The following is a 27,942-nucleotide window of genomic DNA, read 5'->3' as shown; positions in this document are numbered from 1 at the left end:
CATCTCCTTCCCTCAGCTTCTTGCTGTGTTTTACGAATGGATTTTATAAACCTGTGATTCGAGCATCCTCAATTGCTTCTCGAGCCTTTCCGCTCCATGAACTCTGGGACAGCTTGCCTGGTACTGCAACTGGAGGACATCATTGCATCCAGAGAGCTTCCCACATGACAGTCTGTGAGCAAGGGACTTCGCCTCCCTGGATGGTGGTTTTCTTTTATGTAAAAGATGTGATCGTAGTCTCTATTTCTCAAGGGTGCTGTGAGAAACACACAGAATAAGGCCACGTGAAAGTGTGTGGCAGGTAGCGGATGCTCAGTAACGTGAAGCCTGCCCTTCCCGTAGCCTTTCTCTTCCTCCACTGGGTCTAGACTTCACATTGTCCCATGGTTCAAGATCCTTGGTTCATCCCGAGTCTTATCATCATCCCAGAAGCTTGGATGGAGCTCCTGGGGAAATCCAGCTTCACGGTCCCACACTGATCACTTCCCCTGGGCATGGCCTGGTAAATGCAGCTCAGATCCGCTCCCCAGGCAAGTCAAGGAAGTTGCTGCCCAGAAACCAAGTGAGGACATTTACAAGAACCGGCAGCAGCAGCAGCAGCAGAAACTGGATTTGCTTTTTCACCAGAGGATCCAGATTTCCCTGTGGCCTCGCAAACAAAAAAGAAGGAAGACGGAGCAGCACAGTCATCCCTTTGTGAAAAAGGCATTCAGGTAACTGAGTGACTCAGCAAGCCTGGGTCTTGGGGAAATTACGAATACCTGGTTGAAGGGCAGTCCTCAGGCAGAGCCCCTGAGACCTGTTGAACTCTAGAGTGTGGGAGCAGAGGAGATTCATGGCCTGCCCAGGGGCAGTGTCCACAGGGGCAGAGTGCCCCCAGGACTCGCCCTGGCTCAGTTAAGGACTCCCCTCAGAATCTGCAGAGGTGCAAGGCAGGGTGCAGCTCTGCCTGGACTGAGCTGGAAATGCAGCCATGTGGCTGAAGTGGCCACTTCCTGCTTTCTGTAAAGCAGCCACAGGGACCTGTGGACAGGTAAGACCCTTACTCTTGATTACTGAAGAACTAGAACCCAGGCTCCTTTGACCTTCTCTCCAAAAACCCAGATGACACGAGGACCCTCTCCCAGCTGAAGGGGCAGATTCATGCTTTAGAGTGTGGGGAGTCAGCGTGGGGGCACGTGAGTGTTTAGCTTAGGTGTGGGCCTCACAAAAGAGTCAAAACAAGTCAGCCAGGACTCCAGCAGCCTTCATTGTGTGAGAGATGCCAGCACTGTGGCCACAGCCTGACAGCTGCACAGGCCACATAATGTGTGGGGCCGAGTGGAAAACGTGGGTTTTTTGTTGTTGTTGTTGTTCAAAATCATGAGCTTCCAGGGGCGGCAGCAGAACTTTAAACTACTCTGGGGTCCTTCTGAGCACAGGACTTGGTATGACTGCACAGGGATACTTGGCAGGCCAGGTGCAGGGACAGAGCGGTCTGCCCAGAGGCCAGCAGGTCCCCAGTCAGTGTCTGGCACCAGCTCCCTTCATGACCTGGGCTGGCTCAGTTCCACGGGACTCCCAAGGCTGGAGGCTTCCCCGGAACATCATCCTCAGGGATTTCCCAACAGGAGCAGCCTCTGGCTTCAGATCTGTCCTTGTTTGACTCATAAATTATCACTCAGACTGAGAAAATTAACACTCAGTGATTCCTGAAAGGGTGCCCAGTGCAATAGATAATTTTCAAAGTGAGTTCATCGGGGGATTTAATAGCCAGGTAATGCCCATTAAAACAGCGACAAACATGGGGAGAAAAGGAAAAGTTCCAACTGGAAACTCATGCTGGCTTGACAGTTGTTCTCAGGGAGCAGAACAGAAGTGGGCATTTTCATTCTGGTTACACCATCAGCGATACCTCCACGGAGCCTCTCAGCTGGTTCCTCCTGGGTCTGGGCCACAGGCCTCCCAGTATTGCCGGTCTCAGAAGACATCTGTGGGCAGGTTCTGTAGAGGGAATCTGAGGCTGTGTGGGATGAGCTGCAGGACCCCACGTGGGGAAAGGCAGGAGGCAGCACCAGCTCCTTCACCAGGACCTGAGGGTACTGTGGCTCATCAGGGGCCATCGAGGACATGGAGACCCTGCACAGTGTTTGAGGAGTCCTGCTACATCAGTTTATTCTGGTTTAGGTGGTTGAGGGGAGACTCAGTGAAGCCTTGGGGGTTCAGGGCTACGCTGCCAGCCTCTGGGACAGCAGCCCCAGTGTCCCCCGACCCAGGCCTTGCTCCTCCCTGCTGATGAATGGCCACTCTGCTCCCAGAGGCACACCTGTCCCGAAGACACCCGGTTCTCATGCTCTTCTCTGCAGCACCTGAATTGGGCATTCCTGGGTAAAGCAGTTTAAGTTACTTTCACTTTTATCCACCTTGTTTCCATTATTTCAACCATGCCTGTCCCTTGTGTATGTAGGATAAATGTGTCTAAGAATAAAGGTCCATGATTTAAAGTTTTTTCCTCTTCTTTCCCTGTCCTGACCACCTGATCATAAACTTGTAGAAATAAAGTGGATCTCATGTTGTGTATCTTTCGATGCATCTAGAGAGATGGTTATATTCATATAAATAAACGGGCACATCCAGCACATTATTTCTAGTTGTCGTCTGCTAATAAGTTTACATCTGGTAAATGCCAGTGTTTCATTAAATGGCTGCATTGCACATGAGTCAATCTGTGTGACAAAGAATATGGCAGGTTTTGTACAGCCTTTGTAAAGACATTCTTCAATGCTGCCTTTTAAAATAGAAATGTTAAATCCTGTAACTAATCAACCTATGCCTTGTTAGAGGGCTGACATTTTCAATAATTCCTTTACAAAGGGTAGTGAGATGCGTCAGATCCCCCAGTGGCCCCCAAGTAGGGACAGTGACAGTCAGCAGTTCTTTACAGACCTCTGCTCCATGGCAGGTTCTCCGCCGGCCCTGGCTGCGGGCAGCCGTCATCTAACAAGATGCTTCGGTCCATGGGTGGAGGACAAAGGCCTGTGGGCTTGGGGAGCGAGTTCTTTCGTCTCCTACATGACCTTCATCTGCTCGCGTTTCCCATGAAGTGCATCTGGGTTGGAAGGAGATGGTGGTTACCCACGGAAGTCTGGTCCCTAAGTGACGCCTCTGCTGCCTACATCAGAATCTCCCAGGCTTGCTCCACAATGGTCCCGTCACGTGGTGCAGACTCAGGCGCGGTCTTGTGTGTGCAGAGGCAGGCTTGGTCTTGTGTGCTCTTGATCATGCACCTAGTCACATCTGTTCTACAGTGTTGCATTCTTCTAATTTCCATGCACATCTTTGTATAGGCGTGTTCCCATTGTTCCCATGCCAATAAGTGGTGTGCAAGTTTCCAGAGTGCGCCAGTATTTCTTTAGTCGGTGTCATGCTGTTGGATATTCAGGTTTTTTAACCTAGTGTAAATAACATTCACATTTCTAAAAACCAGAAGAGTGTTTGTGATTAAGATATCATCTTAGTGGATATTAAATTGCTGCATCTGATTTCATTTCTCTTTCCCAAATAGTCAGTTGTGTGGGCTAGTCTCATTCTGAAACTGCACACTCCCATCCCAGAGGTAGAAAGCGAGATCTCCTGCCTGCATTTCACGGAGCATGTGATTATGGAGGTGTCCAGTTCCAGCAAACAGACCCCACATTCTTTTCCTTCAGTGACTCAGACGCAATATGTGGACAGTCCCAGACAGTATCGCTCCCTCACGTTCATTAACCTCCAGAGATTAAACTTCACCTGATACACAGAACTGTGGGCTCCCCGTTTGGCTAAGCATCAGGTGCAGCCAGGTTCTTACCTAGGTGCACGTGACAAGGTGCTGCCAGATGCCACCAGCGCAGACAGTCAGTGAGCCCACCTCATCAGAGGGCACATGAGATCCCCAAATGAGAAAGAACTCTAAGGAGCCAAAATCTGCCAAGATGGGTACATTAAAGCTTGCAACTTTGCACGTGAGTGCACCCTCAGACTCAGCCAGTTTATTCTCCTTTGCAGTCCGTTCTGAAAAGTCCAGCCAGATGATGGCTAAAGAGTAGAGAATGGAAGGTGGAAGGCGGTTGCTGCTTGCAGAAGAGGCACGCTGGCAGCATTGGCAGGGAGGAAGAGACTGGAAACTGAGTAGCAGATCCGAGAAACCAAAATGCTCAGCAAATGAGGGCAGGTGGCATGGAGCTACTTCCCTGGGTCCAAGAGCCTAATTACGTTATTGTTCCATAAGTTCATGGCCTGCGGTCATCAGGGAAAATAAAACACTGACTGGGGGTCGGTCTTTTCTGTTTAGAGGAGGCTCCCTGAAACCACCCCCTCCCGGGTTCAAGCGATTCTCCTGCCTCAGCCTCCCGAGTAACTGGAACTATAGGCGCCCGCCACCACTCCCGGCTAATTTTTTATTTATTTATTTTTTTTGTAGAGACGGGGTTTCACCGTGTTAGCCAGGATGGTCTCGATCTGCTGACCTCGCGATCCGCCCGCCTCGACCTCCCAAAGTGCTGGGATTACAGGCGTGAGCCACCGCGCCCGGCCTCAGCTGGTTTTTCAAAAGTCATGGCAAGTAATTGTCAGAACAGTGAACTTCGGAGATTCACCGGAGGGGCGAGGCCACAGCTCGACCGCGAGCACCTGAGCATCCTGCACCGCCTGCGACGGCCGTCAGGGGGCGCGATGCCGCCTCACAGAACCTCAAGAGGCGCCCGGGTTCCGGCACAGACGCCCTGCGGCTCCAGGGGGCGGAGCCGAGCCGCCTCCTCAGGACCTACGCAGGAGACGCCTCCATCCCTACAGGGACACCTGAGAGGACCCAGCCTCCTCCTCCTCAGGACCCACTCGGGAGACGCCGCTGGCTCTATAGGAACACCTGGGGACCGTGGCCAGGGACGACCCAGCCTCCTTCTCCTCAGCTCCTCAGGAACGACTGGGGAAGCTGTGGCTTCATGGTCCCCGAGGCTGCCCGAGGAAAGGTGAGGAAAAAGCTTTCTGTCCCGGCTCAGCGTTGAGGAGGCCGCGCTGCCTCGCGCTCCACTTTCTCAAGTTGTATTTATTTTATTTTACAAAGTGGCCCATCATTAAGTGGCTTTGTTATTCATTATTATAGCATAACTGAGTTGTTTCATTTTTTAATTTTTGACCAATTTGGGTTTGTTTGGGGTGGATCCGGGACAGAGAAGGGAGAAACCCTGAGGGCAACATGGAGAGCCCCAGGGAGACGCGCACCCCACGATTTGCTTTTATTTGCGCTCCAGTGGCTCGTTTTTCTTAGAGTGTTAAAGTACTTGAAAAATATTGAAGAGCAGATGTAGATGTGAGTTTTCACAACCGTATTTTCAGTGTAAATACTGGACTTTGTCTGTTAAAAGGATTTTAGGTAAAATAAATTTAAGCGGAGTTTATTTCAGCGAAGGAATGGTTCATGAATCACGCAGGAAGCACCAGAACGGAAATCGGCTTGGGGCTTTGAGCTCTTAGGGTGGCCCCTAAGTGAGGCTCCTCAGTGGCTCCAGCTAGGCGACCGCCTGTTGTGGGGATGGTTCCCTCAGCGTCCCTAGTCATACAGCCAACTGGCTGCTGAGCTTTTTGGCATTGACTGTGGTTGGTTTGTTAATTTTTTTAAGTCAGTTCAAATGCCTCCAAGTTCGGTTTCTGTTTGCTTAGGGAAGGCCTCAGGCTAACCCCCGCCTTATTTGCTTTAACATGTCAAAACCATAATTTATTTTTCATTTTACTTTCCTGGCATTAATAGAAGTAAATTCACATTTGTGTGTTATTCAGAAAGTCGGTTTAATTGGCAACCTATTTGTGATGGTGCATAAAATAATGTTTTTTAATCATTGGCATCTTCGATTAGATGAACTATGTTAACTCTCTTAAGCTTTGTTATTAACCCATAACAAGAGTTAAGGTTCTTTTTTTCTCCTAGGCTTTGACCATTTAAAGTACACTCAGGCATCTCGTAACGATGTTATACTTTCTGAGAAATCTATCCTTAGGTGATTTCATCTTTGTGTGAACACTGTAGAGTGTCCTTATAAAACTTAAATGGTGTAGCCCACTCCACACCTAAGTTACATAGTATAGCCTATTGCTCCCAGGCTACGAACCTGTACAGCATGTCTCTGTACTGAATGCTGCAGTCAACTATAACACCATGGTGATTGTAGATTGTGATCCCAGAATATCTGAGACAGGTCTCAGTCAATTTAGAAAGCTTATTTTGCCAAGATTAAGGACACACCCTTGACACAGCCTCAGGAGGTCCTGACGACATGTGTCCAAGGTCGCCAGGGTAGAGCTTGCTTTTGTACATTTTAGGGATAGATGAGACGTGTAAGATATACAGTCATTTGGCCCAGTAAGGCGGGACAACTGGAAGCAGGAAGTGGGGGTGCTTCCAGGTCAGAAGTAGGTTGGAGACAAAAGGTTGCATTCTTTTGAATCCTTGATCAGCCTTCCACTGAATACACAATTTAGTCTGGCTCAATGAATCTGCATTTTTACATAATTAATAGGGCAGAGGAAGCAATCAGATATGCATCTGTCTCAGGTGAGGGATGACTTTGAGTGCTGTCTGTCCTTTGTCCAAAAGGAAATTCTTTGTGGGCAAATTGTGAGTGAGGTATGTAGCTTTTTATCTTTGTAGCTATCTTAGTTAGGAATAGAATGAGGGCAGGTTTGCCTGACATAGCTCCCAGCTTGACTTTTCCCTTGGCTTAGTGATTTGGGGGTCCTGAGATTTATTTTCCTTTCATGGTATCAAAACAGAGAAAAGGTAATGCTTTGAGCCATGAGCTTATGACAAGATGGCTAGGAAGGAATTTTTCAGCTCCATTTTTATCTCATGGGACCACCATCATGTGTATGCAATGCACGAGTGTAAAATCACATTTAGTTAAGTCAGCTTACACTAAGCTATGGACCCAGATGGTCCTGGGGCCTTTTTCCACTGGGAGATCTTTAAGGACCTTTCTTAGCTTTTCTATGCTAATTGGTATATTCATAGTTGCCTTATTTCAGTGCCCATTTTGTTAATGTGTATTTTTACTAGGAAATCACCCATTTTTTCTAGGTTTCCAGTTTGATGCAATTATTTGACTTTTAATTTCTCCTCTGTTTTTAGTTTTGTACATAATTTTCCTATCTACTTTTGCACTCTTTTTTCCATCAACAATATTTTTAAAAAATACTTTTTAGCTTTTTTTGAAGAATTGTTATGTTTGACAATTTTTTATGACCTAATCATGACCGTAAATGATTTTTGATTAATTTCAGCTTAATGTCTTTTGTAGGGCACAACTGTTAAAATACAAAATTACAACAAATGTGGGTTTGCAGATCTTAATTGGCTTTTTTTTTTGTGGTTCTAGAATCAGGCAGCAGTCCAGACCAAAAATGGTTCAGAATGATCTGCCACACAATATGTGCAGGTTAAATTTATAGCCAGAGAAAAAAAGTGACATACAGAAAACAGAAGTGAGGTATAGAGGTGGCTGGATTGGTTACAGACCTGGTTACAGCCCAGATTTGCCTTCTTGGAGCTTGTTTTGAACAGCTGGCTGCCGGCCATTGACTGACACTCGGCTGATGTGATTGGCTGAACCGCCGCTATTTGTTACAATGATACATTCCCAAGTCAGGTTTTCAGTTTGTTTCTATAGTAAATTAGGTTGCGATTCTTCTTCTTCTTCTTCTTTTTTTAGGCGGAGTCTCGCCCTGTCGCCCAGGCTGGAGTGCAGTGGCGCGATCTCAGCTCACAGCAAGCTCCGCCTCCCGGGTTCATGCCATTCTCCTGTCCCGGCCTCCCGAGTAGCTGGGACTGCAGGCTGCCGCCACCAAGTCCCGCTAATTTTTTTGTATTTTTTTTTTTAGTAGAGACTGGGTTTCACCTTGTAAGCCATGATGGTCTCGATTTCCTGACCTCATGAGCCACCCGTCTCGGCCTCCCAAAGTGCCGGGATTACAGGCGTGAGCCACGGTGCCCGGCCGCGACTCTTTACAAGGACTCATTGGGAGGCTTCTAAAGCCCAAATGTTGTTTGATGTAAGAATTCCTCCCTTTTGGTCAGCCTCTCAATTTTGAGATATTGATCAAAACTTTGGGCATTGGTGTCACTCTTTGTTATCGTTGTAAGTTGAGTTATTAGGACTTATTTGCTTTCAGTGTGGCATTTTCAACTTTTATTTGGTCTCAGTGCCCTCTGGGCAATAGCAGAACACTGTGTTGTGTAAGGCGGAAATAGAGCAATAGAAAATAACAACTGATTTGTTAATATCAGATTACTTCAAGTTACTTGTTTTGGTAAGAATTAAAGCAGAGGGGACTTCTTTATGCTGACCCAGGTAGACTGGAGTCTCTTCAGGGAAAAGGCAGCTCTTTTGGGATCTATCTACTTCCTTAAAGTTTCAGCTTCGTTGTGTGTCATTCAGCGTGAGTGTCTCCATTCTGGTTTTGCCTGCTCAGTGTGGCCTCATGCAGGAGTTGTGACCAAAACAATGACCTCCCGTAATTTGTTCAACAGTTCTCCCCTTTTGGTTAGGTTCCTACCTAGGTGAGGGTGTGACTAAAAACTTAGGGCATTAGCACTATTCTCAGTAACTATCATTTTAGGTTTCCGGTCTCAACACATCATTTAAGAAGTCAGTAAAGCTTTCTTCTATTGTGACAGCATATTTAATACTGAGAAGGAAAAGAAAATTTTTATCTTGCAAATGTGAGCTTCCTCTAAATTATCAGGTCCAGAGAGGCGTGGGAATGAGGCAGCAGTCACGTCCCATTTCCCGCTTAGCTAAATAATCATATCTTGAAGCTGCTTGCTATGTAGACTAGACTGACTGTCATCAGCTATAGATTAACCTGAGTGTCTTTGAATATTTTTTCCAGTGGCAAATATTTGCTTCTGTTGTATCGTAGCTGAAAGAAATGCTGGGAAACAAAATAAAGGCAAGCATTCATTAGAATAAGTGATCCAGTCACAAGGAATCAATTTGAACTTTTTTTTTTTTTTCACAAAGTCATACTTTGAAAACATCCAGCCGCAAATTGAAATAGTCTCCAAAATGTGAATTTTTTTACCTGGTTCGAAGATGGCTAGCTTTCTTAGAGAGTGAACTACACCATAAGAAAAATGATACGACCATGTTTACACATATATGTTATCTTAACATAAAACATGTAAAAGGGGCATTTCTTTGAAAGTATATATTAGTCTGTATAATTTACTTTGCAGTATCATGAATGCTCTTATTTTTAAAAGTAGGAGTAGTTACTGCCAATTACTAATTTTTAGTAGAAATAATTTAGCAGATATCTGAAAAAATTACAATTTTTAAATAGAGGTTTTATTTTAAATTAGTTTTAGATTCATACAGAAATTGGAAAGAAAATGCAGATTTCCCATGTAGACGCAACCTAGTTTCCCCTCTTTTTAACATATCAACATGTATCAGATAGGTTTAACATCTTTTTTTTTTTTTTTTTTTTTTCAGACAGAGTCTCAACCAGGCTGGAGTGCAGTGGCGTGATCTCGGCTCACTGCAACCTCCGCCTCCCAGGTTCAAGCGATTCTCCTGCCTCAGCCTCCTGAGTAGCTGGTATTACAGGCGCCTGCCATCACGCCCGGCTAATTTTTGTATTTTTAGTAGAGATGAGGTTTCACCACGTTGGCCAGGCTGGTCTTGAACTCCTGATCTTAGGTGATCCGCCCGCCTCAGCCTCCCAAAGTGCTGGGATTACAGGCATGAGCCACCACTCCTGACCAACATCTTATATCATTTCTTGTCATAGTTAATGACTGGATATTACTATATTATTAAATAAGCTCACATCTTATTTGGTTTCCCTTAGTTCTGCCTTTTTCTCTCCCAGGATCCTATCTAGGATCCCATAGGACATTTAGTCATCATGTCAGGCTCTTCTTGGCTGTGGCAGTCTCTCAGACTTTACTTCTGAGGACCTGGAACAGTGTTAGAAGGATTGGTCAGGTATTGTGTAGAATGTCCTCCATTGTGGTTTGCTTGGGGTTTTTCTCATAATCAGCCTGGGTTTAGGGGTTTGGGGGAAGCAGAGCAGATGTGTAGTGTGTCCGCAAAAAGAGTCAAAGACTGTAAAATATTTGAAGAGATGTATTCTGAGCCAAATATGAGTGACCATGGCCCATGACACAGCCCTCAGGAGACCCTGAGAACATGTGCCCAAGGTTGCTGGGGTGCAGGTTGGTTCTATACATTTTAGGGAGATAGGAGACATCAATCAAGTGCATTTAAGATATATATTGGTTCGGTCCAGAAAGGTGGGACAACCCAAAGGATTAGGGTGGGGTGGGGCTTCCAGGTTATAGGTACATTTAAAATTTTTCTGATTGGCAGTTTGTTGAAAGACTTACTATCAATAGAAAGGAGTGTCTGGGTTATGATAAGGGGTTATGGAGACCAAGGTTTTATCATGGAGATGAAGCTTCCAGGTAGCAGGCTTCAGAGAGAATAGATTGTAAATGTTTCTTATCAGATTTAAGGTCGTGTTGATGTTAAATGCTGATTGGCTTTTCCTGAATTCCAAAAGGGAGGAGGGCATACTGAGGCATGTCTGACCACCTCTTTCCCATCAGAGCCTGAACCAGTCTTCCAGGTTAACTTTGGTGTCCCCTGGTGGAGAGGTGGTTGTGGGAAAGATCTTTGAATTTTATTTTTGGTTTGCAAGTGCTAGTCTAGTCACTTCATGCTCTCAAGATGTGTTATCACCATTAATGTTAACTTTTATCACTTGGTTGAGGCAGTGTTTTCAGGTTTTTCACTGTGAAGTTACTTTTTTCCCATGTCTATATTGTATGTATGCTTTTGGAGGAAGTCATCATGCAGAGCTCATACTTAAGGAGTGGGGAGTTAGCCCCACCTCCTTGATGGCTGAGTGTCTATATCAGGTGTTTGGAATTCTTCTGTATAAGAGATTTCTATTCAGCCCATTTGCATATCTGTTTAATCATTTATTTATACCAGTATGGATCCACAGATAGTTACTTTAATCTTTTGGTTGTTATCTAATTCTACAGTATTTTGTTGCTCTTTGTTCATACCTGTGGCCATTGGTAGCTCTTTCCACTGGCTCCTTTTACATAATTTCATGTTTTTTTTATAATTTATTTCTGTTACTTCAAAAGTACCCTGGCTCATATATTTTCTGTCCCAGTCCTAGTTTCAGCTATTTCTTCTAATAGCCCTGATTACTTTTGTTAGAGAATGGTATGAAAAACTTACATCTGGCCACTAAATGTGGTCATTGCATCATGACACTTACAGCTGACAGTGCAAAGAAATATATGTGTGTCTTCTAACTTATATGTACCCACTTAATTATAAAGGTTTCTATGTGGAACCATCTGTGTATATGTTAAGCTAAATGTGAGTTTATACTTATGTTGTATATATATATTCTGACTCATTATGACAGAGATCATTCTAGGCTTCCCTATTTTTTATCTGTAACTTCTCACTGTAATAGTGAGGAACCTGGCTCCTACTATCTGTCATTTATTTCATCCCTTGTACCATTGGGAACAAGGAATTCATTCTTGATCAAGATTCCAGGTTGGGACTTAATAAGAAATATATGTTTGGTCTGTATCTGCAGTTCATGGTACAGAGCTCCTAAAACTATTACAATTTCCTGAACAGTAGGGGTGCTAGGAGCATCTTGTGTTCTAATATTTGGTCTTTGGCCCTGGTTCCTGACGCAGAGTTCCTAAATCTCTTGGACTCTCCTGGATAATAGGAATGGCTTCTGTTCTAATAAGGACACTCTGTGGGTTCCTGGATGGTTTCAGGATGGGGATGGTCACCAGGAAGACCAAGCCATGATAAGAAGGTTGTAACTTTTAGCTTAACATGCAATCCTTTGAGGGTGTGAAGGGACTGGAAATTGAGTTAATAATCCATCATGTCTACATGATGAAGCTTCCATAAAAATTCCTAAAATATGGAATTTGGAAAGTTCCAGATCAAGGCTGACAGATTTGATGTCTAGTGAGGGCTCATCTATCATAGATAGTGCCTTCTAGCATGTCGTGACATGGCAGAATGGGGAAACGGGCTCCTAGATGCTTTTATAAGGGCACTGGTTTCATTCATGAGGACAGCACCCTCATGATCCGATCACCTCTCGGTTACCTCTGAATACCATCCCTTTGGGGATTACATTTCAAAATAGGAATTTGGGGTGGGGGTGTACACACATTGACCATAATAACTGGTAAACATAAGTAAGTATTTCCTAGTTCCATAAGCCATCATAGCAAATTGTCAAACCTGAAGAGGGGGTGTAGGAATGCCTAGTTTCTAGCCAAGTCATATAGAAGTTTGGGTAAACTGGGGATTCACTACTTGTGATTGGCATCTGAGGTTGTGGACAGTCTGGTGTTACTAAGCCCTTAACCTGTAGGGTGTATACTAACTCCAGGTAATCAGTGTCACAGTTGAATTACAGGATACCCAATTGTTTTCCAGAGAGTTGGAATATTGGTTGGTGTGGGAAACACCCACCACCCCCCACAATTTGCTGTTAAAAGTGGAGTGTTGATAGTATAGAGGAAAATCATGGTTATTTTTCTTTTTACAGATATAGTATCAAAATTAACTATTATCCCTATGGGAAATAACTTTATAGAGTCCACTGTTCGTGTATATAGTACGTTTTGTTTTTAGTCTATGGATTCTACTCATTTCCAGCTCAGCACCTTTGGCCCACCACTTGCAACATACATTGGTAATACAGTTAGATTCTTGGTTGCACTCTGTGTTTTGTCCTTAGATACTTCCACATCCTAAATAATTTAATTTGTGTAGATTGTGATTTGCTCTTTGTGCATTAAAATTCTGTGGGTTTTATCAAATGCATAGTGTCAGTTATCCACTACTGAAGTAGCATACAGAATACTTCAAATCCCCACCCCAGACAGTCACTGATCTGACTATCATCTCTTTGGTTGTGCTTTTTCCAGAATGTTATATGAATGGAGTCATATAATGTATAGCATCTTCATACTGCCACCCTTTACTTAGCAACATAGATGCAAGATTCATTCATTTGTTTTCATGGATTGACAGTTCATTCCTTTCTGTTGGTGAATGGTATTCCATTGCACGGTTGTCCTTCAAATTGATTATGCATTCAGCTATTGAAGAACGTTCTGATTACTTCAAGTTTTGGCCATTATGAGTAGAATGGCTCGTATATAATTACATGCTAGTTTTTGTTTGAACATAATTTTTCAAAGCAGCTGTCTAAACATACAGAATTTAGGGGTGCATTTGTTGGATTGTAAGGTAAGACTTGTTTGTCTTTGGGAAAAACTGTGAAACTATTTCCCAAAGTGGCTGTACCCATTCATGCATTCTGCCAGTAATGAATGGCCGTACCTATTGTTCTTCAACCTCCAGTTGTTACTGTTGAGCTTTTTTAAGAGTCCCACAGTTGTTCTAGGTGTGCAGTGATATCTCAGCATTATTTTAATTTGCAGTCTCCTAATGAGATATATTGAGCATCCTTTTGTGTGATTATGTGCTATCTGCATATTTTCTTTTTTTTCTTTTTTCTTTTTTTTTTATTGAGATAGAGTCTCGTTCTGTCACTCAGGCTGGAGTGCAGTGGCGTGATCCTGGGTCACTGCAACCTCCACCTCCGATGTTCAAGCAATTCTCTTGCATCAGCCTCCCAAGTAGCTGGGATTACAGGCACTCACCACCATGCCTGGCTAATTTTTTTGTATTTTTAGTAGAGAGGGGGTATCACTATGTTGGCCAGGCTGATCTCAAATTCCTGACCTCAGGTGACTCACCCGCCTCAGCCTCCCAAAGTGCTGGGGTTATAGGCATGAGCCACCACACCTGGCCTGCTATCTATGTATTTTATTTGGCTGGATGTCTGTTCAGATATTTACCCAGTTTTATTTGGGTTTTTAGTTTTCTTAGTGTTCGTTTGAAGAGTTCTTTGTGTATTTTCAATACAGTTTTTAAAATCACGTTTGTATTTTGTAAATATCTTCTCACAGTGTGTCTTGTCTTTTTGTTCTCTGAATAGGGTTTTTCATAGTAGAAAATTTAGTTTTATAAAGTCTGTTCTCAGTATTTTCACGAATTGGCACTTGATGCTGTGTGTTAAAACTCAACACAAGATCCAATGTCTCTTAGGTTTTCTTTTAGATTATTTATAGTTTTGCATTTGAAGTTGTAGTCTCTGGACTATTTTGAGTAGGTTTTTGTGTTTTAATTTGGGTATAGAGTCACTTCATTCTATATGGCTTCCAAATAATTCTTCCATCACCATTTATGGGAAGGGTATGGATATAGTGGCCTTTATTTTGGTTTGAATTTCCAAAATTATGACACTGAATAAACTGAATATTGAATTTTATAGGTATTTCAGGACAGCCAGGAGGGGGCGCACATCCGCCGAGAAACTGTGAGCAAGAGCGTCTGTGCTGAACCATGGCTCCACCAGAGGGCGCGCGATCCCGCCCCAACCAACTTCCCGCTGAGGTGCCAGAAGCAGCGAGGAGCTTCAACTTCCTCAGGGCAGCACGAGGGTCCTGTTAACTTGGTGTTCTTCATTAGTGAGTAAAACGCTCCTGTCCACGGCCCTGAGTGCCAAGGAGTGAGTCTTTAGAGTACTCAGCAGAGGAAGAAATTCATCTAGAAAAATAAAACCCCCAAATCTCACTGTTTGGAGTACACCCTAATATCATTGTCAACGTCCAAGACACAGTGGCTGCTAATATATATTCTTACAGTGGCCTCTAAGATAATAATCACACTGTACTCTACATTACTATGATATCCACACCGTGCCCTAACACCCATATAATATTAGCACCATGCCCTAACACTGATGTAATCCACACCATCGCTTCCAATACCAACGTAATAATATCCACACCATGCCCTATCACTGATCTAGTCCACACCATCTCTTCCAATACTAATGTAATAATATCCACACCATGCCCTATCACTGATCTAATCCACATCATCGCTTCCAATACTAATGTAATAATATCCACACCATGCCCTATCACTGATCTAGTCCACACCATCGCTTCCAATACTAATGTAATAATATTCACACCATGCCCTATCACTGATCTAATCCACACCATCGCTTCCAATACTAATGTAATAATATCCACACCATGCCCTATCACTGATCTAGTCCACACCATCGCTTCCAATACTAATGTAATAATATTCACACCATGCCCTATCACTGATCTAATCCACACCATCGCTTCCAATACTAATGTAATAATATCCACACCATGCCCTATCACTGATCTAGTCCACACCATCGCTTCCAATAATAATGTAATAATATTCACACCATGCCCTATCACTGATCTAATCCACACCATCGCTTCCAATACTAATGTAATAATATCCACACCATGCCCTATCAATGATCTAGTCCACACCATCGCTTCCAATACTAATGTAATAATATTCACACCATGCCCTATCACTGATCTAATCCACACCATCGCTTCCAATACTAATGTAATAATATCCACACCATGCCCTATCACTGACCTAATCCACACCATCTCTTCCAATATTAATGTAATAATATCCACACCATGCCCTATCACTGATCTAGTCCACACCATCGCTTCCAATACTAATGTAATAATATCCACACCATGCCCTATCACTGATCTAGTCCACACCATCATTTCCAATACTAATGTAATAATATCCACACCATGCCCTAACACTGATCTAGTCCACACCATCGCTTCCAATGCTAATGTAGTAATATCCACACCATGCCCTATCACTGATCTAATCCACACCATCGCTTCCAATACTAATGTAGTAATATCCACACCATGCCCTATCACTGATCTAATCCACACCATCGCTTCCAATACTAATGTAGTAATATCCACACCATGCCCTATCACTGATCTAGTGCACACCATCGCTTCCAATACTAATGTAATAATATCCACACCATGCCCTATCACTGATCTAATCCACACCATCGATTCCAATACTAGTGTAATGATATCCACACCATGCGCTATCACTGATCTAGTCCACACCATCGCTTCCAATACTAATGTAATAATATCCACACCATGCCCTATCACTGATCTAATGCACAGCATCGCTTCCAGTACTAATGTAATAATATCCACAACATGCCCTAAGACTGATCGAATCCACACCATCGCTTCCAATACTAATGTAATAATATCCACACCATGCCCTATCACTGATGTAATCTACACCATCGCTTCCAATACTAATGTAATAATATCCACACCATGCCCTATCACTGATCTAGTCCACACCATCGCTTCCAATGCTAATGTAGTAATATCCACACCATGCCCTATCACTGATCTAATCCACACCATCGCTTCCAATATCAATGTAATAATATCCACACCATGACCTAACACTCATCTAATCCACACCATCGCTTCCAATACTAATGTAATAATATCCACACCATGCCCTATCACTGATCTAGTCCACACCTTCGCTTCCAATACTAATGTAATAATATCCACACCATGCCGTATCACTGATCTAATCCACACTATCGCTTCCAATACTAATGTAGTAATATCCACACCATGCCCTATCACTGATCTAGTCCACACCATCGCTTCCAATACTAATGTAATAATATCCACACGATGCCCTATCACTGATGTAATCCACACCATCGCTTCCAATACTAATGTAGTAATATCCACACCATGCCCTATCACTGATGTAATCCACATCATCGCTTCCAAAACTAATGTAATAATATCCACATCATGCCCTAACACTGATCTAATCCACACCATCACTTCCAATACTAATGTAATAATATCCCCACCATGCCCTATAACTGATGTAATCCACACCATCGCTTCCAATACTAGTGTAATAATATCCACATCATGCCCTATCACTGATCTAATCCACACCATGGCTTCCAGTAGTAATGTAATAATATCCACACCATGCCCTATCACTGATCTAGTCCACACCATCGCTTCCAATACTAATGTAGTAATATCCACACCATGCCCTATCACTGATCTAGTCCACAACATCACTTCCAATACTAATGTAATAATATCCACACCGTGCCCTTACACTGATCTAGTCTACACCATCGCTTCCAATACTAATGTAATAATATCCACACCATGCCCTATCACTGATCTAGTCCACACCATCGCTTCCAATACTAATGTAATAATATCGAAACCATGCCATATCACTGATCTAATCCACACCATCGCTTCCAATAGTAATGTAATAATATCAACACGATGCCCTATCACTGATGTAATCCACACCATCGCTTCCAGTACTAGTGTAATAACATGCTCACCATGCCCTATCACTGATCTAGTCCACACCGTCGCTTCCAATACTAATGTAATAATATCCACACGATGCCCTATCACTGATGTAATCCACAGCATCGCTTCCAGTACTAATGTAATAATATCCACACCATGCCCTATCACTGATCTAATCCACACCATCGCTTCCAATACTAATGTAATAATATCCACACCATGCCCTAACAGTGATCTAATCCACACCATCGCTTGCAATACTAATGTAATAATATCCACACCCTGCCCTATCACTGATCTAGTCCACACCATCGCTTCCAATACTAATGTAATAATATCCACACCATGCCCTATCACTGATCTAGTCCACACCATCGCTTCCAATACTAATGTAATAAGATCCACACCATGCCCTATCACTGATCTAATCCACACCATCGCTTCCAATACTAATGTAATAATATCCACACCATGCCCTATCACTGATCTAGTCCACACCATAGCTTGCAATACTAATGTAATTACATCCACACCATGCCGTATCACTGATCTAATCCACACCATCGCGTCTAATACTAATGTAATAATATCCACACCATGCCCTAACACTCATCTAATCCACACCATCGCTTCCAATACTAATGTAATAACATCCAAACCATGCCCTATCACTGATCTAGTCCACACCATCGCTTCCAATACTAATGTTATAATATCCACACCATGCCCTATCACTGATCTAGTCCACACCTTCGCTTCCAATACTAATGTGATAATATCCACTCGATGCCCTATCACTGATGTAATCCACATCATCGCTTCCCAAACTAATGTAATAATATCCACATCATGCCCTAACACTGATCTAATCCACACCATCACTTCCAATACGAATGTAAAAATATCCACACCATGCCCTATAAGTGTTGTAATCCACACCATCTCTTCCAATACTAATGTAGTAATATCCACACCATGCCCTATCACTGTTGTAATCCACACCATTGCTTCCAATACTAGTGTAATAATATCCACATCATGCCCTAACACTGATGTAATCCACACCATCGCTTCCAATACTAATGTAATAATATCCACACCATGCCCTATCACCGATCTAATCGACAGCATCGCTTACAATGGTAATGTAATAATATCCACACCATGCCCTATCACTGATCTAGTCCACACCATCGCTTCCAATACTAATGTAATAATATCGAAACCATGCACTATCACTGATCTAATCCACACCATGGCTTCCAATAGTAATGTAATAATATCCACACCATGCCCTATCACTTATCTAATCCACACCATCGCTTCCAATACCAATGTAATAATATCCACAGCATGCCCTAACACTCATCTAATCCACAGCATCGCTTCTCATAGTAATGTAACAATATCCACACCATGCCCTATCACTGATCTAATCCACGCCATGGCTTCCAATACTAATGTACTAATATCCACACCATGCCCTATCACTGATCTAGTCCACACCGGCCCTTCGAATACTAATGTAATAATATCCACACCATGCCCTATCTCTGATCTAATCCACACCATCGCTTCCAATACTAATGTAGTAATATCCACACCATGCCCTATCACTGATCTAGTCCACACCATCGCTTCCAATACTAATGTAGTAATATCCACACCATGCCCTATCACTGATCTAATCCACACCATCGCTTCCAATACTAATGTAGTAATATCCACACCATGCCCTATCAATGATCTAGTCCACACCATCGCTTCCAATACTAATATAATAATATCCACACCATGCCCTATCACTGATCTAGTCCACACCATCGCTTCCAATACTAATGTAATAATATCCACACCGTGCCCTTACACTGATCTAGTCTACACCATCGCTTCCAATACTAATGTAATAATATCCACACCATGCCCTATCACTGATCTAGTCCACACCATCGCTTCCAATACTAATGTAATAATATCGAAACCATGCCATATCACTGATCTAATCCACACCATCGCTTCCAATAGTAATGTAATAATATCCACACGATGCCCTATCACTGATGTAATCCACACCATCGCTTCCAGTACTAATGTAATAACATGCTCACCATGCCCTATCACTGATCTAGTCCACACCGTCGCTTCCAATACTAATGTAATAATATCCACACGATGCCCTATCACTGATGTAATCCACAGCATCGCTTCCAGTACTAATGTAATAATATCCACACCATGCCCTATCACTGATCTAATCCACACCATCGCTTCCAATACTAATGTAATAATATCCACACCATGCCCTAACAGTGATCTAATCCACACCATCGCTTGCAATACTAATGTAATAATATCCACACCCTGCCCTATCACTGATCTAGTCCACACCATCGCTTCCAATACTAATGTAATAATATCCACACCATGCCCTATCACTGATCTAGTCCACACCATCGCTTCCAATACTAATGTAATAAGATCCACACCATGCCCTATCACTGATCTAATCCACACCATCGCTTCCAATACTAATGTAATAATATCCACACCATGCCCTATCACTGATCTAGTCCACACCATAGCTTGCAATACTAATGTAATTACATCCACACCATGCCGTATCACTGATCTAATCCACACCATCGCGTCTAATACTAATGTAATAATATCCACACCATGCCCTAACACTCATCTAATCCACACCATCGCTTCCAATACTAATGTAATAATATCCAAACCATGCCCTATCACTGATCTAGTCCACACCATCGCTTCCAATACTAATGTTATAATATCCACACCATGCCCTATCACTGATCTAGTCCACACCTTCGCTTCCAATACTAATGTGATAATATCCACTCGATGCCCTATCACTGATGTAATCCACATCATCGCTTCCCAAACTAATGTAATAATATCCACATCATGCCCTAACACTGATCTAATCCACACCATCACTTCCAATACGAATGTAAAAATATCCACACCATGCCCTATAAGTGTTGTAATCCACACCATCTCTTCCAATACTAATGTAGTAATATCCACACCATGCCCTATCACTGTTGTAATCCACACCATTGCTTCCAATACTAGTGTAATAATATCCACATCATGCCCTAACACTGATGTAATCCACACCATCGCTTCCAATACTAATGTAATAATATCCACACCATGCCCTATCACCGATCTAATCGACAGCATCGCTTACAATGGTAATGTAATAATATCCACACCATGCCCTATCACTGATCTAGTCCACACCATCGCTTCCAATACTAATGTAATAATATCGAAACCATGCACTATCACTGATCTAATCCACACCATGGCTTCCAATAGTAATGTAATAATATCCACACCATGCCCTATCACTTATCTAATCCACACCATCGCTTCCAATACCAATGTAATAATATCCACAGCATGCCCTAACACTCATCTAATCCACAGCATTGCTTCTCATAGTAATGTAACAATATCCACACCATGCCCTATCACTGATCTAATCCACGCCATGGCTTCCAATACTAATGTACTAATATCCACACCATGCCCTATCACTGATCTAGTCCACACCGGCCCTTCGAATACTAATGTAATAATATCCACACCATGCCCTATCTCTGATCTAATCCACACCATCGCTTCCAATACTAATGTAGTAATATCCACACCATGCCCTATCACTGATCTAGTCCACACCATCGCTTCCAGTACTAATGTAGTAATATCCACACCATGCACTATCACTGATCTAATCCACACCATCGCTTCCAATACTAATGTAGTAATATCCACACCATGCCCTATCAATGATCTAGTCCACACCATCGCTTCCAATACTAATATAATAATATCCACACCATGCCCTATCACTGATCTAGTCCACACCATCGCTTCCAATACTAATGTAATAATATCCACACCATGCCCTATCACTGATCTAGTCCACACCATCGCTTCAAATACTAATGTAATAATATCCACACCATGCCCTATCACTGATCTAGTCCACACCATCGCTTCCAATACTAATGTAATAATATCCACAGCATGCCCTATCACTGATCCAATGCACACCATCGCTTCCAATACTAATGTAATAATATCCACAGCATGCCCTATCACTGATCTAGTCTACACCATCGCTTCCAATACTAATGTGATAATATCCACACCATGCCCTATCACTGATCTAGTCCACACCATCGCTTCCAATACTAATGTAATAATATCCAAACCATGCTGTATCACTGATCTAATCCACACCATCGCTTCCAATAGTAATGTAATAATATCCACACCATACCCTATCACTGATCTAATGCACACCATCGCTTCCACTACTAATGTAATAATATCCACACGATGCCCTATCACTGATGTAATCCACACCATTGCTTCCAGTACTAATGTAATAATATCCACACCATGCCCTATCACTGATCTAATCCACACCATCGCTTCCAATACTAATGTAATAATATCCACACCATGCCCTAACACTGATCTAATCCACACCATCGCTTGCAATACTAATGTAGTAATATCCACACCATGCCCTATCACTGATCTAGTCCACACCATCGCTTCCAATACTAATGTAATAATATCCACACCATGCCCTATCACTGATCTAGTCCACACCATCGCTTCCAATACTAATGTAATAATATCCACTCCATGCCCTATCACTGATCTAGTCCACACCATCGCTTCCAATACTAATGTAATAATATCCACACCATGCCCTATCACTGATCTAATCCACACCATCGCTTCTAATACTAATGTAAAAATATCCACACCATGCCCTAACACTCATCTAATCCACACCATCGCTTCCAATACTAATGTAATAATATCCACACCATGCCCTATCACTGATCTAGTCCACACCATCGCTTCCAATACTAATGTAATAATATCCACACCATGCCCAATTACTGATCGAGGCCACACCATCGCTTCCAATACTAATGTAGCAATATCCACACCATGCAATATCACTGATCTAGTCCACACCATCGCTTCCAATACTAATGTAATAATATGCACACCATGCCCTAACACTCATCTAATCCACACCATCGCTTGCAATACTAATGTAATAATATCCACACCATGCCCTAACACTGATCTAATTCACACCATCGCTTCCAATACTAATGTAATAGTGTCCACACCATGCGCTATCACTGATCTAGTCCACACCATCGCTTCCAATACTAATGTAATAATACCCAAACCATGCCCTATCACTGATCTAATCCACACCATCGCTTCCAATACTAATGTGGTAATACCCACAGCATGCCCTATCGCTGATCTAGTCCGCACCATCGCTTCAAATACTAATGTAATAATATCGACACCATGCCCTATCATTGATCTAGTCCACACCATCGCTTCAAATACTAATGTAATAATATCCACACCATGCCCTATCACTGACCTAATCCACACCATCGCTTCCAATACTAATGTAATAATATCCACACCATGCCCTATCACTGATCTAATCCACACCATTGCTTCCAATACTAATGTAATAATATCCACACGATGCCCTATCACTGATGTAATCCACACCATCGCTTCCAGTACTAATGTAATAATATCCACACCATGCCCTATCACTGATCTAAGCCACACCATCGCTTCCAATACTAATGTAATAATATCCACACCATGCCCTAACACTGATCGAATCCACACCATCGCTTGCAATACTAATGTAATAATATCCACAGCATGCCCTGTCACTGATCTAGTCCACACCATCGCTTCCAATACTAATGTAATAATATCCACACCATGCCCTACCACTGATCTAATCCACATCTTCGCTTCCAATAGTAATGTAATAATATCCACAGCATGCCCTATCACTGATCTAATGCACACCATCGCTTCCAATACTAATGTAATAATATCCACACCATGCCCTATCACTGATCTAGTCCACACCATCGCTTCCAATACTAATGTAATAATATCCACACTATGCCCTATCACTGATCTAGTCCACACCATCGCTTCCAATACTAATTTAATAATATCCAAACCATGCCCTATCACTGATCTAATCCACACCATGGCTTCCAATATTAATGTAATAATATCCACACCATGACCTATCACTGATCTAATGCTCACCATCACTTCCAATACTAATGTAATAATATCCACACGATGCCCTATCACTGATGTAATACACGCCATCGCTTCCAGTACTAACGTAATAACATGCACACCATGCCCTATCACTGATCTAGTCCACACCGTCGCTTCCGATACTAATGTAATAGTATCCACACGATGCCCTATCACTGATGTAATCCACACCATCGCTTCCAATACTAAGGGAGGAATATCCACACCATGCCGTAACACTGATCTAGTCCACACTTCGCTTCCAATACTAGTGTAATAATATCCACATGATGCGCTATCACTGATGTAATCCACACCATCGCTTCCAATACTAATGTAACAATATCCACACCATGCCCTATCACTGATCTAATCCACATCATCGCTTCCAATACTAATGTAATATTATCCACACCATGCCCTAACACTCATCTAATCCACACCATCGCCTCTAACACTAATATAACAATATCCACAACATGCCCTATCACTGATCTAATCCACACCATCGCTTCCAATACTAATGTAATAATATCCACACCATGCCCTATCACTGATCTAATCCACACCATCGCTTCCAATACTAATGTAGTAATATCCACACCATGCCCTATCACTGATCTAATCCACACCATCGCTTCCAATACTAATGTAGTAATATCCACACCATGCCCTATCACTGATCTTGTCCACACCATCGCTTCCAATACTAATGTAATAATATCGACACCATGCCCTATCACTGATCTATTCCACACCATCGCTTCCAATACTAATGCAATAATATCCACACCAGGCCCTATCACTGATCTAGTCCACACCATCGTTTCCAATACAAATGTAATAATATCCACACCATGCCCTATCACAGATGTAGTCCACACCATCGCTTCCAATACTAATGTAACGATATCCACACCATGCCCTATCACTGATCTAATCCACACCATCGCTTCCAATACTAATGTAGTAATATCCACACCATGCCCTATCACTGATCTAGTCCACACCATCGCTTCCAATACTAATGTAATAATATCCACACCATGCCTTATCACTGATCTAGTCCACAGCATTGCTTCCAATACTAATGTAATAATATCCACACCATGCCCTAAGACTGATCTAGTCCACACCATCACTTCCAATACTAATGTAGTGATATCCACACCATGCCCTCTCACTGATCTAGTCCACACCATCACTTCCAATACTAATGTAATAATATCCACACCATGCCCTAACACTAATCTAATCCACACCATCGCTTCCAATACTAATGTAATAATATGCACACGATGCCCTATCACTGATATAATCCACACCGTCGCTTCCAATGCTAACGTAATAATATCCACACCATGCCCTATCACTGATGTATTCCACACCATCGCTTCTAATACTAATGTAGTAATATCCACACCATGCCCTATCACTGATCTAGTCCACACCATCACTTCCAATACTAATGTAATAATATCCACACCATGCCGTATCACTGATCTAGTCCACACCATCGCTTCCAATACTAATGTAATAATATCCACACCATGCCCTATCACTGATGTATTCCACACCATCGCTTCCAATACTAATGTAGTAATATCCACACCATGCCCTATCACTGATCTAGTCCACACCATTGCTTACAATACTAATGTAATAATATCCACACCATGCCCTATCACTGATCTGGTCCACACCATCGCTTCTAATACTAATGTAATAATATCCACAGCATGCCCTAACACTCATCTAATCCACAGCATCGCTTCTAATACTAATGTAACAATATCCACACCATGCCCTGTCACTGATCTAATCCACACCATCACTTCCAATACTAATGTAATAATATCCACACCATGCCCTATCACTGATCTAATCCACACCATCGCTTCCAATACTAATGTAGTAATATCCACACCATGTCCTATCACTGATCTAATCCACACAATCGTTTCCAATACTAATGTAACAATATCCACACCATGCCCTATCACTGATCTAATCCACACCATCGCTTCCAATACTAATGTAGTAATATCCACACCATGCCCTATCACTGATCTAATCCACACAATCGTTTCCAATACTAATGTAACAATATCCACACCATGCCCTATCACTGATCTAGTCCACACCATCGCTTCCAATACTAATGTAGTAATATCCACACCATGCCCTGTCACTGATCTATTCCACACCATCGCTTCCAATACTAATGTAATAATATCCACACCATGCCCTGTCACTGATCTAATCCACACCATCGCTTCCAATACTAATGTAATAAGATCCACACCATGCCCTATCACTGGTCTAGTCCACACCATCGCTTCTAGTACTAATGTAGTAATATCCACACCATGCCCTATCACTGATCTAGTCCAAACCATCGCTTCCAATACTAATGTAGTAATATCCACACCATCCCCTATCACTGATCTAGTCCACACCATCGCTTCTAATACTAATGTAATAACATCCACAGCATGCCCTAACACTCATCTAATCCACACCATCGCTTCTAACACTAATATAACAATATCCACACCATGCCCTATCACTGATCTAATCCACACCATCGCTTCCAATACTAATGTAGTAATATCCACACCATTCCCTATCACTGATCTAGTCCACACCATCACTTCCAATACTAATGTAATAATATCCACACGATGCCCTATCACTGATCTAGTCTACACCATCGCTTCCAGTACTAATGTAATAATATCCACACCATGCCCTATCACTGATCTAGTCCACACCATCGCTTCCAATACTAATGTAATAACATCTACACCATGCCCTATCACTGTTCTAATCCACACCATCGCTTCCAATACTAATGTAATAATATCCACAACATGCCCTATCACTCATCTGGTCCACACCATCGCTTCTAATACTAATGTAATAATATCCACAGCATGCCCTACCACTCATCTAATCCACATCATCGCTTCTAATACTAATGTAAGAATATCCACACCATGCCCTATCACTGATCTAATCCACACAATCGCTTCCAGTACTAATGTAACAATATCCACACCATGCCCTATCACTGATCTAATCCACACCATCGATTCCAGTACTAATGTAATAATATCCACACCATGACCTATCACTGATCTAATCCACACCATCACTTCCAATACTAATGTAATAATATCCACACCATGCCCTATCAGTGATCTAATCCATACCATCGCTTCCAATACTAATGTAGTAATATCCACACCATGCCCTATCACTGATCTAGTCCACACCATCGCTTCCAATAGTAATTTGATAATATCCACACGATGCCCTATCACTGATGTAATCCACATCATCGCTTCCAAAACTAATGTAATAATATCGACATCATGCCCTAACACTGATCTAATCCACACCATCACTTCCAATACTAATGTAATAATATCCACACCATGCCCTATAACTGATGTAATCCACACCATCTCTTCCAATACTAATGTAGTAATATACACACCATGCCCTATCACTGATGTAATCCACACCATCGCTTCCAATACTAGTGTAATAATATCCACCTCATGCCCTAACACTGATCTAATCCACACCATCGCTTCCAATACTAATGTAATAATATCCACACCATGCCCTGTCACTGATCTAGTCTACACCATCGCTTCCAATACTAATGAAATAACATCCAAACCATGCCCTATCACCGATGTAATCGACACCATCGCTTCCAATAGTAATGTAATAATATCCACACCATGCCCTATCACTGATCTAGTCCACACCATCGCTTCCAATACTAATGTAATAATATCCACACCATGACCTATCACTGATCTAGTCCACACCATCGCTTCCAATACTAATGTAATAATATCCACACCATGCACTATCACTGATCTAATCCACACCATGGCTTCCAATAGTAATGTAATAATATCCACACCATGCCCTATCACTCATCTAATCCACAGCATCGCTTCTAATACTAATTTAATAATATCCAAACCATGCCCTATCACTGATCTAATCCACACCATGGCTTCCAATATTAATGTAATAATATCCACACCATGACCTATCACTGATCTAATGCTCACCATCACTTCCAATACTAATGTAATAGTATCCACACGATGCCCTATCACTGATGTAATCCACACCATCGCTTCCAATACTAATGGAGGAATATCCACACCATGCCGTAACACTGATCTAGTCCACACTTCGCTTCCAATACTAGTGTAATAATATCCACATGATGCGCTATCACTGATGTAATCCACACCATCGCTTCCAATACTAATGTAACAATATCCACACCATGCCCTATCAGTGATCTAATCCACATCATCGCTTCCAATACTAATGTAATATTATCCACACCATGCCCTAACACTCATCTAATC

The 27,942-nt window shown here is 42.4% G+C and overlaps 1 protein-coding gene across 1 annotated transcript in view; it reads left to right on the top strand.

Moving 5' to 3' along the window:
• The first annotated feature begins 442 nt into the window (after window positions 1-442).
• The window catches only part of LOC129398391 (putative protein FAM157A), a 31,237-nt gene continuing 3,737 nt past the window's right edge, over window positions 443-27,942 (top strand). Inside the window, exons 1-3 of the mRNA XM_055115620.2 lie at window positions 443-713; window positions 4,442-4,988; window positions 14,425-14,620. Coding sequence (XP_054971595.1) covers window positions 4,962-4,988; window positions 14,425-14,620 — 223 coding nt within the window. The 5' untranslated portion in view covers window positions 443-713; window positions 4,442-4,961. The remainder of the gene's footprint in view (window positions 714-4,441; window positions 4,989-14,424; window positions 14,621-27,942) is intronic.

Source organism: Pan paniscus, chromosome 6, assembly GCF_029289425.2.
Source record: "Pan paniscus chromosome 6, NHGRI_mPanPan1-v2.0_pri, whole genome shotgun sequence".
Classification (NCBI taxonomy): domain Eukaryota; kingdom Metazoa; phylum Chordata; class Mammalia; order Primates; family Hominidae; genus Pan; species Pan paniscus.
The sequence above is the reverse complement of the archived record's forward strand: the minus strand, read 5'-3'. Positions and strand labels throughout refer to the sequence as shown.